The sequence below is a fragment of the Spermophilus citellus genome (assembly GCF_964194105.1).
Source record: "Spermophilus citellus genome assembly, chromosome: 15".
Taxonomy (NCBI): domain Eukaryota; kingdom Metazoa; phylum Chordata; class Mammalia; order Rodentia; family Sciuridae; genus Spermophilus; species Spermophilus citellus.
The window spans coordinates 1,288,059-1,303,975 of NC_138195.1; the positions used below are offsets into that span (position 1 = coordinate 1,288,059).

The 15,917-nt window shown below is 34.6% G+C and overlaps 1 protein-coding gene across 1 annotated transcript in view; it reads right to left on the reverse strand.

Moving 5' to 3' along the window:
- Window positions 1-629: 629 nt before the first annotated feature.
- Window positions 630-15,917, reverse strand: part of LOC308634171 (transport and Golgi organization protein 1 homolog) — a gene marked incomplete at its 5' end in the record, with an annotated part of 43,517 nt that continues 28,229 nt past the window's right edge. Inside the window, 18 exons of the mRNA XM_081267796.1 lie at window positions 630-1,461; window positions 2,466-2,628; window positions 4,036-4,107; window positions 4,235-4,311; window positions 5,286-5,423; window positions 5,605-5,705; window positions 5,825-5,892; window positions 5,969-6,004; window positions 6,121-6,181; window positions 7,021-7,122; window positions 11,734-11,872; window positions 12,044-12,134; window positions 12,223-12,278; window positions 13,301-13,406; window positions 13,505-13,627; window positions 14,260-14,364; window positions 14,544-14,615; window positions 15,799-15,909. Coding sequence (XP_081123922.1) covers window positions 1,142-1,461; window positions 2,466-2,628; window positions 4,036-4,107; window positions 4,235-4,311; window positions 5,286-5,423; window positions 5,605-5,705; window positions 5,825-5,892; window positions 5,969-6,004; window positions 6,121-6,181; window positions 7,021-7,122; window positions 11,734-11,872; window positions 12,044-12,134; window positions 12,223-12,278; window positions 13,301-13,406; window positions 13,505-13,627; window positions 14,260-14,364; window positions 14,544-14,615; window positions 15,799-15,909 — 1,941 coding nt within the window. The 3' untranslated portion in view covers window positions 630-1,141. The remainder of the gene's footprint in view (window positions 1,462-2,465; window positions 2,629-4,035; window positions 4,108-4,234; window positions 4,312-5,285; window positions 5,424-5,604; window positions 5,706-5,824; window positions 5,893-5,968; window positions 6,005-6,120; window positions 6,182-7,020; window positions 7,123-11,733; window positions 11,873-12,043; window positions 12,135-12,222; window positions 12,279-13,300; window positions 13,407-13,504; window positions 13,628-14,259; window positions 14,365-14,543; window positions 14,616-15,798; window positions 15,910-15,917) is intronic.

Sequence of the window (15,917 nt, forward strand, 5' to 3'; positions counted from 1 at the left end):
CCAGGACCTGTGACTATATGTTATATGCCAGAGGGAAACTAAGGTTGCTAATCAGCTGACCTTGAAACAGTATCTATCAAAAACAAGAATTTAATTCAGCCCATAGTTGCTGATTAAAGACATTATAAGCCTTAGAGTTTCATTCATTCTTAGAGGATTATACTTTTCTAATTTTTTTATCATATTCCTTGAAAATCAGTGGCAAGGTATGGGAAAGAGAAGAGTGTGTTGTGTACATTTTTAAAAAGAAATTTCCTTATTTCTTATAGACACAACATACCACATTATATTTTACTGTTATAATACAATAATGGCAAAAGCAGTAGAACTTCAGGTCAAACAACTCTTGCTACTAATGTAAACTCATTCTCAAGAAAACCATTCTCACATGGACAGTGGTTAGAAAAAAGTACACGAATGTGCTACAAAAATAGAGCCACAAGACTTTTCACAAGTAAAAGAAATCCTGTGTAGAAGTCCACAGTTGACCAAGGTCCAGCCTCCTTAACAGTGAGCAACAGGGAATATGCTGCCAAGTCACCATCTTCAGTTCTGAGAGTGAGTTTACATGCTTCCCCAATGGCACAAAGTCTCATGACGATCCAATGAATCAACAGACACTTGAGAAATATTAATAAACAATTTTTTATGAACTATTACAACAAAGAACTTCAGCAAGAAGGAAAATGAAGTGTATGATCTTTGAGTAAACATTTTTAGTGTAATAGTCTCTTTGACCAGATATTGAAAGAGAAAAAAAATCAAGCTTATAAAACACCATTTCTCTGTTATCAACTGGAATACACTAAAAATAGGATAATGGAAATACATGTTCTTAAAGCATTTCCACAGGAAATGTCCATAATTATGACATTCTAAATCATTTAGCAATTGTATACGCTACATTAACTAAAACAAAGGTATTCCTTATTGCACATTTTAAAATTGGAAGGATACTCTAGCTTAAGTGGGGGATATTTAGGGGGAAAATATTTTGGCTCAAAATGTATACTGCGCCAAGGCAGCTTCATTCTAAAAACATAAACCATTTAAAATAAACTTTTATATTTTGAAGCCAATAATCCTTTAACTTGATGAATAGTTCATAGTCCATTTTCTGACTAAGTGTCAGAGGTTAATTTTATGGGCCCTGTTTTAACTCCTGTGAACGGCCCTCACTACTCTGAGAATTAGGTGTAGGTGGAGGTTCATCTTTAAAGCCTGAAGGCATTAAGTCTTTTGCAGCAGGTGGTGGCCCATAGTCTTGGGGACCATGAGTTGGAGGTGGTAATGGGGCACCAGGAATGAAGTACTCTCTTGGGCCAAATGAGCCTAAAGGTCTAAATGGTGCTGGTGCAGGTCCTGGAAAAAAATCAAGAGGGTCAAAAGGCAAATCCCGTTTTCCAGGTGGAACACCTGGTGCATATTCTCTGAAGCCTATTGGTGGACGCATACCAGGACCTGGAAAATAAAAAGGAAGTTATGTAAATACCTAGAAATTTCTGAACTAGGGTGATTTCAAGTATGTTAATATAGTCTTTAATTTCTCCCAAGCCTAGAACATCAACTGGCGAACATCCTGACTTGCTAGATGAGGCAAACTGAGATGGAACAAGTTTAGGTTATAGCCTTTGACCAACCAGCCATGAAGCAACATATTAAGGATTTAAACATGGCTCTACCTAGCTCCAGGCTCGTCTTTTTTTCTTTCCCTACTATATAATTGCAGAATTATTTCTATCTCACAAGAGCTCCATTTATATTTGGAAGTACTATATTACCATGACAAGATGATATGAAATAAGAACTTTACTACATCAAATAAATTTTGATAAAAGGAAATCCCACTATTTATTACTGTATCCATTAAAAATTCATGAAGTATTTCAGCATGGACTTTACACATGCCATCAGAATCAAGGTGCATGCCCTCCTGGAAAAGGCCTTCCACAGCCACCTAATTAAATCAGCAACATTTATTAGGTCACTGTTAAATCCTCCTCTTTAACACTTCCCTTTGACTTTTCTCAAAGAGGGTTTGACTTTTCCTTTTCTATATTCTATAACCTACTGCTTATGCTTCCATTATGGGTGATTACAAACTTTATGTTATAGGATTTTCATATCTGTGACAAAATTTTAAGTTATGGCATGTGTCTCATCCACCTTTCCATCTATTGCAGTGCATATCAACAGATTTTCAACAAACATCTGCAGAAGTAATATTTCTGGCTTTTCTGTATATAGCCCCTTATCCTTGTCTATGAGAGATAGCTATTGCCTATCTCAGTATAAGATTATGTAGTGTCCCATATGTCCCAGAAAACTGGAGGAAAAGTTAAAATGTACTCAGCTTTATCCTTTCATTGTTAAGACCTGAGATAGCAACCAACTGTTTTAGCAAGCAATAGAAATGAAAGATGAATGTGATTTATAAGTCAATCACTACTGTTCAGATCACATACCAAATGGTGGAGGAATTGCCCGAGGCCCAAAAGGCCCACCGAGCTGAAGTGGTGGTCCATACCAAATGGGAGGTGGTGGAGGCCGTCCCATCGGGGGGCCCATCGGTGGGCCCATGAAGGGTACCCCTGAGAAAGGAGGGGGCCCTTTCATAGCCATATGAACCTGCAATTTAAGATTTGAAAGCAGTTAAAAGTTTTAAAATTCCTATATATTAAGACAAAGTACCAACACCGATAAAAGCTAAAACCCAAAACAGGCACCTGTCCAGAGAGCACCATCAGTGCAACAAAACTCTACCCACCCCTCCTGTGTATTCCCCCTGACAGCTTACAGAAGTTGGAAGGATGCCACAAGAGGGAGCAGTTTGTTACTGATTATATCTGCACAGGAAAGGGAAAGGCAAGAGAACTGGCAGAGGTTATTAACAGAGGTGATTTCTGACCAGTATGTCATGCTGTGTTCACTACAATCTATTTCAAAGGGAGTCCCCCCTCCCCATCACTTCCCTTTCATCACAATAGCTCATTATTTCCATATTAAGAATGAACAGAATAAAATGAAAAATCCATTCTCTACCCATGTAATAATAGCTACTATTTAGAGTATCTTCAGTAAGTCTTTCATATATTATTCAACCTCTGAGATCTTTAAGTAGACTGTCTTGTTTTAAATAAGAGGGAACAAAAGCAAATGGAATATCATAATTTGTTGAAGGCCACACTGCATATTAAAGGAACTCAATCCCAGGTTTGCCTCCAAGCCATGCTTTTCCCACCTCTACTCCTCTCTAACAATGGGTCTTTGCTGTCTTCTAAATCTTCTACTACAAAGGGTTTTGGGGTCTAATCTAAGCTGCCCTTAGATTTCTCCAGAGATGTATATTCCTGGAATATATATACACTGGAACTTGAGAAGTATTTTCCAACACAGTGCTATACACACAAATTAGGAAGACAAGGCTTTAATATTTACTTTCATTTACTGTACACCATGTGAGATATTGATTTATCATTTCCTATGAGTAGTGGGTTTGAAACTAAACAATTAAAAATTTATTTTATTATAGAGCTGCAGAAGACCTACCAGATATAATAGCAACACAGTTACAAGAGAATACACTTATGTGAACAAATGAGACCATTCCTTGGGACTGGCTCAAGAGGTCATTTCAGATGATCATTGTTTCACTGAAACAGTATTTCACTTTCAGAAAATCTGATACCAGTCTAATTCAAATCACTCAAAATTGGGTTTGCACAAATGGAGGAATTCTTAAATAACATTCTTCCAAACAAAAATAAAAATGATGAATTATGTAATTTATAATGAATTTACTTTGCCTTAGAACATTCAACACAAAACACCATATAAAGTTAGAGTGATAACTTTTCACATTCTGTAGTTCATTATAGTTGTACACACTTAAGCAACATTCCCAAGTGAAGGAGAAAAGTAAGCTCAATATTGCATGCAGTTTAAAGCAAACAAGATCAGTGTCATACTCTGAATATCCTTTCCAGAAATGCACAGAATAAAACCCAATTCAGTTCTCAACCTCTAAGTACTTACTCCAACTGGATGCTCAGTCAAAGAAGTAATGGTGGAGACTGAGGGGGTCTCAGGTTCTTGGGGAACAGTTTGCTTTTTAAAAAAAACAAATGGGATAGTACAAATAGAACACAAAGAAGGATAAAGCAAAGAGCAAGTACTGTAGGAAAGCTACATGTTCCTGCATGACCACATGATTCACAGTAACTACAGAACTTACCTTGCCCTCATTTGTCACCTTAGCTGGAGAAGAACTTCTGGAGCTGTTGTTCACGTGAGCTGGACCACATCCTGGGTCTGTTAGAGATCAAAGAATGGATTCAGACTTATTCTAACATGAAAAGAATAAAAATCCTCCATCCACAATTACAGATTCTTTGAAATTACTTGGTCCCTTTACCAGAGGCAACGGGTTTCCCAGATGCCTCAGAAGACCAGTACGAGGTAAAGGTCCATCCATTGACCCTTGGGAAAGGAAGATCAGAGCCCTTGTATGTATTTTTCAGAAGAAATAAACCACTGGTGGACAGGTCAGGGTTCAACAATAACTAGAAAGCAACATGAAACATGGGTTTCCCAGGGGTTGGGGTCATAGCTCAGTTGTAGAGTGTTTGCCTAGCATGTGTGAGGCACTGGGTTTGATTCTCAGCACACATTTAAAAAATAAATAAAGATATCATGTCCATCTACAATTAAAAATATTTTTTTAAAAAAAAAATGGGTTGCCCAATACGTAAATCACAATTTATGAAGAGACTTAAGTAAAATAAAGAACTGCCTTGGGTTGATAGAACAGCAGATTAATAAGTACTGGTCCTAAACTTTAAGCTATAGACTTGAAGTATGTATAGGCTGGCTTTTCTTTAGTCTTTATAACCTGCCTTCCAATCTTACCAAGACTACAGTCCTGTTTAGAATTGGAAATAAGACTCAGTATTTCATGTTGGAAATATGTATGCTACATAAAGTTTAAGACTACTTTTATAATATCTGGGAAAGGAACACCATAGAGATTTAATTTAAAGATAAATGTTTACACTTCACAGTGTAAAATTTAAAAGAAAAAAAACAATACAGGGACCTCCAGGAAAAAAAAAAATGTTTTCTATTCTAGAACAGATTTTACAGAAAACATTCACTAAGATAAAGTACAAAATTATCTTCTATATATTGTTCAGGCCCAAATTCTATGTTTTCATTAGAATATTCAAAAGGGGAAAAAAAACAAAACCTTGAAGCAGTTTACTATAAAGCAACATGTGAATGCTCACCAAATCCGTTTCTAGGCGTATCCTTTCGATTAAGAGTAGCAGAAGGAGGTCTCCCAGCTGGCTCTGTTATCAGTGGAGGGGAACATTCTCCACCACTCACGGGAGATGGACCAAAAGAGCCATTATGGCTCAGTGGGCCTAAAGACAACAATGCCATGTTACTACTTTAAGGCAGCCTTCTCCCTGACACCAACCCTCACCTCCCGCTTTAGCAAATCATTCAGATTATTTCATAACCATTACACACAGAAATAAAAAGTAATTTACATACATTCTGCACCAAGAAATAAAATAGCTCCTTTTACAAAGTGTCCCCTACCTCTCAGAGGAGGATTTTGTAAATTTGGTCTTCCCGGCATAGGTTTTACAATCACGGGTTCATATTGCCGCAGTGCCATCTTTTGGGCCATTTCCAATAGTCTTGAATATTGAGAAAGAATGGGCTGAATTATGAAACAGCAATCTATTCCTTCATAGATAATATCTAGCATAACCTTAAAACACTATAAAACATATAGTAAGATACCAAAATCACATACTTCTGTCTCAAATTAGCAGCTTCCATTTTCTCTGCAGCTAGAGCTCTTTCGGCAGACCGAGCTTTGAGCTATTAAAGAGAAAATATTCAAATTCAGTTGCGGTAGGCTATGCACAAAATAAAGAAAAGGGGGAAAAAATCTTACCCAGTTATCATGAGCTTTCTTCTCACTCATAGCAATCTGAAAAGGACAACACATTAAAAAAATATGTTTTTAGGGACTCATTATAATAGCCTATAATTGTCTGTATTAGATATCAAAGAATTCTGCAACTACAGGACAGTATTAATTACTACCTGGTTTTTAAATGAGCGCTCGGTTTTCTGTAATTCTTCTTCCATCTCTTCAATTCTCCGCCTAAGAATTACAACAATTGAATAACATCTGAAACATTCTGACCATTTTCCCTTTATTCCATCAGCTATACTTTTAAAGACTTTATCATACATAAGAAAAACATTTCTATAGTTATATGAATCCAGTGTGATCAAAACTAATACTACAGGCCAGGTGCAATGCCACATGCCAGTAATCCCAATGATTGGGAAACTGAGGCAGGAGGATCACAAGTTCGAGGTCAGTCTCAGCAATTAAGTGGGAACCTATGCAACTGAGACCCTGTCTCAAAGTAAAAAAAAGGTCCAAGGATGTAGCTTAGTAGTAAAGCACCAAAAATAAATAAATAAATAAAATAAAAACCTAATACTAATAACTTCTTTATCATTTAATTGCTAGAGATTCTGAATGATAAATTATAATTTCCTTAACTGTTTATCAGTGTGTTCTCAAGTAATTCTGCTAGAAATATCTTCCTCCTTAAAACTTTTTTCTTTTTTTCAAATTATATCCATAGAAGATTTCCAAGGTCTATCAAATGCCACACTTTTGTGGGTCTTGATACATCACACAGCAAACTGATTTCTTAAAGAATTACTACAACATACAAGAACTGTTTGCATTGACCAAGTTCCCTATGGTCTTGCCCATTGGGTATAAGTAAATTTTTGTTAACATTTTTCATTTGTAAAGTTGAAATTTATTTTTTCTCCTGTGTGAATTGAATGTATTCATATCCTCTCATTATTTATACTTCCATGCTATTTTCTTCTATCTACATAATGTAAAAAAAAGATTAAAAAAGAAAGCTAACACTAGTTCATTAGACATTGACACCCTCCTTTAGAAACTGAACTCACTTGTAATTTTTAACTTCCTGTACAGTGGAAACCACCTTTTCATCTGCAGCTGACAGCCACTGCTCTTTTTCTAGTCTCTCATATTCTTCTTGGATTAGTTTCCTAAAATAAAGCCAGTTATCAAATCAAAAGTTTCTCTCTGTGAATATCACTTCCCACAATTCTATAAAATGCTTAAGCACATAAAATAGGAATTCAAACCTGCAATTTTGTAAATCAAACTCTGGCAAATCACTTACATTTTCTAACTTCTCCTCTTAATTCTCTACTTACCAGTAAATAAATAAATGTGAAAACAACATGTGCCCCAAGGGCAAGTATCCTGTGTGTAAGATAATAAAAACTCACTTTACTTCAATGTGGAAGATCAGGACTGATCAACCTAACATCATTAAACATATTAGGATAAAGCAGGGGATAATTCTTTTCTCGTTTCTGCCTTGGGTAGGACACTAAGTATATCTTTGTCATGGAGGAACTCTTTTCTCAATCCAAGACTGGTACCATAATAAAGATATAATCAGTCAAAGAAAAAATCTTCTAGAATATGTCTTTTAGCTATGCAATTAACCACAGAACATTTTTCACACTTTAGATATCTATTTCAAAAGAATTGCAATTAAGCAAAAAGACAAATCTGAGTTTTGATAATGTCTGTCAACCAGAAAAAGAAGCCAAACTGACCCACGATCAGAGTATTATCTACTGACAAGATTTAACTCTGATCATGAAACTCAAGATGTTCATCTACTGAGACAAAGGTAGCCACATTTAATGATTTAAAAAATACTATTTTCTGCTATCCTTGTACTACTTTAGCTATAGTTCCAGTTCAAAAGATAATTAACTTGAAACTTAATTTTCCATAAATCAGAAGAATTATAGTAAAAAAGGATTATTGATACCAAATAGAAAAAGGGGATTATATATTCTTATATAGCTTCTCATTTAATTCTTCAGCAAGTATTTTATGAGTGGCTATAATATACTAGTTACCTTGTAAGATGCTAAAGAATAAAAGAGCTCACTGTTTCAGGTATAAATGACGCCTAAAGGAATATAATAATTTTCCCCATTGGCTTAAGAAGGAATATGGAGAAAACTGAATCTTGAAAGACAGAGAGAATTTTGTTTCCAATTATCAAAGAGTTAGTCTGAGAGCACTAAGAACATTTAAAACATCTTTATAAGAATATAAAATTGTGTTTGAAAGGATCCAAGCTAAAAAGGCAGTGAAGATATATGTATGTGGCCAAGATCCATTAGAAAAAGGAATCTCAGAATTACAAGTAAGGCTGGCACTTTATGGTACTTTTCTCCTAGGTTTACCCACATATTGAAGATAACACAAAGATATAATGAGTCTGAACTAAGCCTTCATCAAATTCCTGGGCTTAGAGGAAAAAATAAGTGTTTGGGGCTACAAATAAAGGCACCCTTAATAAAAGCCCTAGCCTTTGAGTTTAGATTAGAAAGTACTGCACACTTAAGTGATGAACAGGCAAAAAATCCAAAAGGAACAATACTGAAACATTGAAAAGACAAGTCATTTTTGAATTATCTTAATTGCTAAGTTTAAAGTGACAATCTTACTCAAGTAATCTCAACACTTTTCTATAAGAAGATAACTTCATCTTAGTCCTCAAATTTCATCTATAATCAAATTTCATCTATAATTATCACAACAATGTTAGCCAATCAAAACTGACCAGGCACTCCATAAGACAAAATTCTGTGAGAAAAAATCCCACAGAAAAGGAAACCACCTAATGGGGTTATCCGCACGTTTTAAAATCACTGTGCTTTATATAGTCAAAAAAGTAAAGTCAAGATTATGAATTTCAGGGCTGGGAATATAGTTTAGTTGGTAGAGTGCTGTCTTGCATGCACAAGACTCTGAGTTCAAACCCCAGCACCACAAAAGAGGGAAAAAAAAGATTATGAATTTTGTCAAAGGATTAGAAACTATAAAACCAAGAAATAGTTGGGTGTGGTGACCTACCTATAGTCGAAGATACTCAGGAGGCAGAGGCAGAATGATGAGATTAAAGATAGCTTGGAAAGCAGTAAGACACTAGTCCCTTATGAGAAAGAGCAAGGAGTCTGGGGAGGTGGCTCAATAGTAGAGCACATGGCTCAAGGTCCTGGGTTTGAGCTGTAGTACTGAAATAGGACTGGGGTTGTGGCTCAGTGGTGAAGCACGTGCGGGGCACTGGGATCAGTCCTCAACACCACATAAAATAAATATAAATATTAAGATTCTCTCTTTCTCTCTCTCTTAAAAAATCCTATAAAAATAAAATATTATGTCCATCTACAACTAAAATAATATTTTAAACCCTGAACTTTTTAAAATCCTAAACTCAATGAATGATTTTAGCAGCAGATTTGGGAAGTAAAATAAATCCTAGCACTTTTAAGACAGGTCAGAAGAAAATATCCAGAAGAAATAAATCCAGAATGTAGGAGGCAGGGGAAATCAAATTCTAATATGCATTATTATAATCAGAAGAGAGAATGAGGTAAAATCAACATTTAGAAAAAGACTCAAAAATTCAAGAAATGTTTAATGGTCCCAAGCAACATAACTGCAAGAGGAAAATGTGGGTGGGGTGGGGAAAACTACACCTAGGCACTTCCCAATACAACTGTTAAAAAAACAGAGAAATGACTACAGGAACTAGGGGAGGGATAAGACCAAACAACAATGATAATGGACTCCTTAAAGAAAAAATTTAAAACAGATGGTAATTAATTGGATATTTTTAAATTGCTAAACCTAAGTAACAGTCAAAATTCAGTAGCCAAAAGAAAGATCCTTCAAAAATGGAAACTGGTTTTAACTCTAATCATGAAGTTCATGTCAACCTAATACAGATTATAAAGGTAGCAATATTTAGTGGATAAAATACTATTCTCTGTTTATCCTTGTACTACCTTTGATACACTAATCAAATCTATCATTAAAGGACAATATTCAGATAGAATGAAAATAATTTCAAATAAGAAACCAACAGTGTAGAATGCAGAACTACAGAAACTTTAAATATGTGTATAAATTGAATGAATGTCTTGTGGAGTTCACAGTATATGAAGTATTAACATACAATGCCACAACAGTTATCTGATTCAGGAGCTACTTAAAGCCCATAAAAAAAAATAATAAACCTATTAATCTATGTCAGGTTTTTATTAAATCCAGAATATATACCATGGCCTTTAAATTATGAGAAGATGAATAAAATTATAATTATATAATTATAATTCCATTATAATTTATGATTACATCAAGCTTATACAGGGGATGAGGAAAATGATTAAAAATATTTAAACTATTAAAAAGATACAAGGAAGAAAAAAAGAACAGGTCATCAAATAGAAAGCAAATTCTTCATAAACCACAGGCACATATTGACATGGACAGACTTATATTTTAGAAAGTCCACTCAAGCGGCTATAGAGAAAATTACTAAGAATTTGAAATAAATTATATAAAAATATAAATAACGGAGAATGAAGACAGATCACCTAGGTTAGAAACAGAAAAGATGACACAGGCATGAACTAACATAGTACCTGGGGATGAGTAAAAAGAGTACAAACCACAGATGATGACTGAATGAATTTTGGAGGAGTTGAGGAAAATAGTGCTACAATTTAACTGCATTACAAAGAAAATTAATTGCCATTTAGGTCATTCATATTACTAGTAGGGACAGAGAAAACAAGTGTTCTTTTTAAAAAAAAAAGTGATAAAATGAGAAATGTTTCTTTGAAACAGGCCAGGCATTTAGAACTGGCGTGAACAAAAATTCAAGATTCTAAAAAGGTCGCTTGGAGATCAAAGAATTTTAGAAAAGTTAATGGAAAGGTTTCAATATTTAACGCATTAATTAGGCAACAGAAGTCAAAATACCTAAAAATATTTAGGTCTGTAAGAAGGTCTGTCTTTGCTTTAACAAGATTATATATATATATATATATATGCCGAAGAGTAAAATCAGGTGCAAACAAATAAAATATGACACAAAAAACCTATTTTTAGAGAATTCAAGTATTTTTGGGGATTAAAAACTTCAAATGAACTTTCAAAAAATAACTAGCTCCACACTGAGAAGATTAATATATAAATATATACTACAAACAAGTACTTCTGTAATCATAACTCCTAAGGTCCTTGCCACAGTTCAATTTTTAGTGTGAACATCTGAGATATTCAAGTCCAAAACTTGTACCATCAATAAGTAAATATTATTCCTTTTTGAAGTTTTTATTCTACTAAAACATGTCATTCCAAATCACTCAGTATTTTTAAAGGTCCAGAGTTAGAGATACAAGTTCAAAACATTAGAATTACATAACTGATCACAATGAAAGGTAATTAAAATAAATAGTGGGATCATAGAAAGGGTCTAGATCTTTGAGAGGTATCTCCACATCAGTGACTGTTAATACCAGTTTACCACTTCCTGCCTTCATATGAATTTGACAATTGATTACGATGTCCTCACAGCCTTAGTTTATGGTTCCAACTACCTCAGGACTCTTAAGACTGACGATGGAAAGAAAAATGCAACTTATAGGAAACAAAACACAAAGGAAAAAAGACAAATCTCTACTTATTACAACTAGAAGAAATTGTAAATAATCTTAAGAAAAGATAAAATTATCTGTTAGTTCACACAGTGATAACAATAACAATGAAAATCTTACTTTTGTAATGCCATCTCATTTTGCTGGTAGAGTTCATTTAAAATCTCCACTGTCTGCCTAAGAGTTTTGCATTCATCTTCCAGTCCAACTTTAGAAGACTGTAGTGAATTGCAGTCACTTTCTAATTTCTTTGTTTGGTCTGTAAAGGATAAAACAGCTTATCTCTATATGTGTACAAGGACTTAAGAACTTGTTTGAGGGAGTAGTGCCAAGAAAAGTAAGAAGCATGAAACCAAGAAGCCATTCTTTATCTTTCCAATAAAATTTTAAGTCTTTCCAACATGGCAATTTCTTCTCAAGAAGAACCCACCTTCTAGATTATATTTTGTGGACATCGAGGCTGTTAGCTTAAGTTGTACAAGTTTTAGATCCTCTTCAACTACTGATATTGTAGTTTGTGTCTAAAAATTGCAGAAAAGAGAGGTATTCTTAAAAGTGAGGCACAGGAAGAATTCACAGGCACTATGGGACTCTTACAAAGAACTATACCCGAGAGACATCCATCATCTGCTTAATTTGATCTTTGATCTTCTCGTTCCGATCACCTAAAAAACAAAAGACTTTAGCTTTTTCTTTCCTTACTTTTAACTCTATATTCTCCTAACTTCCCCAAACTAAAGAATGATTGTGTTCAAACACCAGAAGAAAAAAAAATCAATTAAATAATTAAACTGATTAGACTAATGACTTTTAAGAGAATTGCAAGCTTAGATTTAAAAAAGAAAAAAAGAGAGAGGTGAATTTCAGACTGGGGTTGTGGCTCAGTGGTAGAGTGCTCACCTAGCAAGTGTGAGGCACTGAGTTTGATCCTCAGCATAAAAATAAATAAAAGTACTGTGTCTGTCTTAAAAAAAAAAAGGTGAATTTCTAGTATGCACAACTAAAATGTTATCTATGCTATTCTTGTGAGATAAAAGCTTTTCTTCTCTCTCAGATCTATCTTCACCTGGGCAAGTAAGTGTCTTGTTTAGAAAGATTCAATCCTCTATTTTCTCCCTGAATCTACTACCAGGTGTGGTTTGAAATACTTGCTATGTAAGCAATATCCAACTTGGGAGAAAACATCTGGAAATATTTTCCTCATCAGTAAACACTGTTACACTCCCTCTCTAGCTTTCTGATAGTCTCTAGCCTCTGTTCTCACAGCCTTAGTTTATGGTTCCAACTACCTCCGGACTCTTAAGACTGACTGTGGACCTTAAAACCACAGAGCCATAGAGATGATGAGTATCAAAATCAAGTATCATCTGCATAAGTTAAGAAATAAATTTCTCTTACTGTACAATGTTCAATACTTAGAGGTATAGGATGTGACTATTGTAGCTGCAGTGTACTTACTAGTTTTCAATGGGATATAAAAAGTCAGTGTTCTTCACATGCCTATTGCTACATTATACCCCAGCAACCCACCTCTGCCAATGCAACAGACATATCTATAGATCCAGTGATATGTGTCTACAACCCTGAAGCTTAAGAAGAAATTCAGCCAGCTGAAAAGTAGCATCTGTATACTTAATTAAAGACAGGAAAGCAAAAAAGGATTCAACCTCCCTGAGACTCATCTTACCTGCTACCTCTCCATTGGTTAATTCATCTGACTCATCTCTACTTTGATCCTCAGATTCAGATTCACATTGTAACCGATTCAACTGTGTGATGCAATTAATCAAAGGCTAGAAAAGAAGCAAAAGGTTGGAAGACTCTCGATTTTAATTCAGAAGATTTCAGGAGAATTCATGAGATGAAACATGTATTTGGAGTAAAAACTTACATTAATAGTATCATCTTTGTGACTAAGAGCTACTTGTAAATCTTTCTGGGACTTCTCAAATGCTTTCATTTGTTCACTGATCTCAGCGTGTGATGTACTCCAGTCTTTGACTTCCTGCTGCAACTGAAAAGTCAAAACACATGAATTCCTATGGGTTAGGGAGGGGTTTCTGCACTGGATATATCAGGACTACAAGACTTAGACAAAGAAATAGAGAGCCATACTCCTCAGTGGCCTGCCTCAATCGAGGGGGTTGAGACCTTGGTAAAGGAAGAGGGCAGAGTGGCCCCAACTCTCACAGCTGCAGTAAGAACATCAGAGCTATCAGGAAGTTGACCCTGTTTATTGCATTCCCCAGAAAATTGCTGCCAATTCAAATAATTTACCTCCAGCAGGAATGGCTGGGCACATATGACTGTCTCCTAAATTTAGATTCCTTATCATGTAATCTTCCCTTGGCCGGTGAATCAGTAACTACTCAAAAGAGGATCATAAAATACTTAATTTTCTGGTTTAAAAAGTTTCTTTGAGGCGATGCAAGTTAATAACTGATTGACATTTGATAAGAAAAGCAATAATCCAAAAATCCAAAACAGATGGAGACCATATATATGCACTCAATTTGGGGAGCATTGCATATCTAGAAAAGGTCCTACATGAATATTCCTTACCTCAGAAACAGATCCAAGAAAGATACAAGATAATGATATTCACTTCTCTAGTTTACATTATGTATGACATCAAATTTTCTTTACCTGTTCATTCTTCTTCTTAAGTATGGTATTTTCTTTCTGAAGCTGACAGCATTCCAACTTCACCTTCTCTTCACGAAGCTTAGCTTCATTAAGGACAATTTGAAGCTAATGCAAAACACTACAGTTAGTGAATTAATTCCAAAGAAAAAACAAAGTTATACTTTCCCAAACCAGACATCATATAGTTCTCATTTTTTGCACATTTTAGCACACCTCAAATTTTTGGTCTGCAACAAAAATAAGATGTAGTATTAATATCCGTTAGCAAGAGTTGGCAGCTTTACCTCTGAAAGTCCAGAAGTATTCACTGAAATGACATCTTTAAGCTTCTCTATAGATTTCTTATTTTCCATTATCTGCCAGGTGAAAACAGAACACAAAATATGCATTATGATTTCAGTAGAAATACTGATATATATACTAAAAAAGATAAACACAACAAAATTTTTGTCAAGCCATCCCATTACATTTCAGGTAAATGCAGGGGATCCAGCTTTGGACTAAGCAAAAAATCAAGAACTGAAAGAGATGAGGGAAATTAAGTCATAAATATTTCATGGCATCCACAACCTTACTGTTTATGAGATAACCAGAAAAAAAGGTCAAAGTACAGAAAATCATAATTCAATAAGTAAATAAAATGTTTTAAAGCATAGAAAATTAACTAATTAATTACTGCTTCAAGTAAACCAGTTCAAATTAGTAATTTTTTTTCTAGTGATAGAGAAAAAAATTTCCCAAGATCATTTTTAAACTTTTCTTATCTGAAGTAAAAAAATGATAAAATTTAAGGAAGAATAGACTAATCTCACATACAGAAGAATTCCAAAAAATTTATAAAGATACTCGCTCCTTAAGGAAGTGGACATAACTCTGCAATCTTTGTTTGCAATGCCTGGGATTGAATCCTGGGCCTCATGCATGCTAGGCAAGTGCTCTACCATGAGCTGCATCCTGAGCTTGTAACTCTTCATACTTTAACTGTGGGCTGTGCATGGTAACTTCCAAAGAATACAATATGAAAAGGATTGGAAAGAATTTTTACAGTGGAGAAATCTTATAAATACTACCTCAGCTAGGTGATCAAGCTTACTTGGGGGTAGGATATTTCAGAACACACTCTCTACTATCTTTTGCAACTTTTATGTAATTACAGAAACTTATAGAAATTGAAAATTAAATATGTAAGTAAACTTTTTTTAAGTACAGAAAATTGATTAATTCATTACTCTTTCAAGTAAAAAGTAAACAAATACTGTTCAACTGGACAATAGTTTTTTAGTTGTTCTGCATGTTTCCAAGGGCAGAGCAAAGCAATATGAAAATTATCTAAGGTTGAGAATAAAAATATTTCCTAGGCCCATAAAAATAATTTGTTGTATCAATACTTAAAAGTTCCACAAAATGGGCAGAAGTGGGTTCAACTTCCTTGACTCCTAATCTTACTTTAGTTAACAGCTGGACTAAGTTCAACTTAACCAGTTTTACAAAATATTTCAAAAGCCAAATTGCAGTAACACTTAGCAGCAAAACTCTTACCAAGTCCTGATTCTTAGCTTTCTGTTCTCTCTCAGATTCTAACATAACATGAAGATTTTTAGCTTTCTCATCCAGAAGTTCTTTAACTTTTTCAAGAAGCTTCATTTTATCCTGGAAAA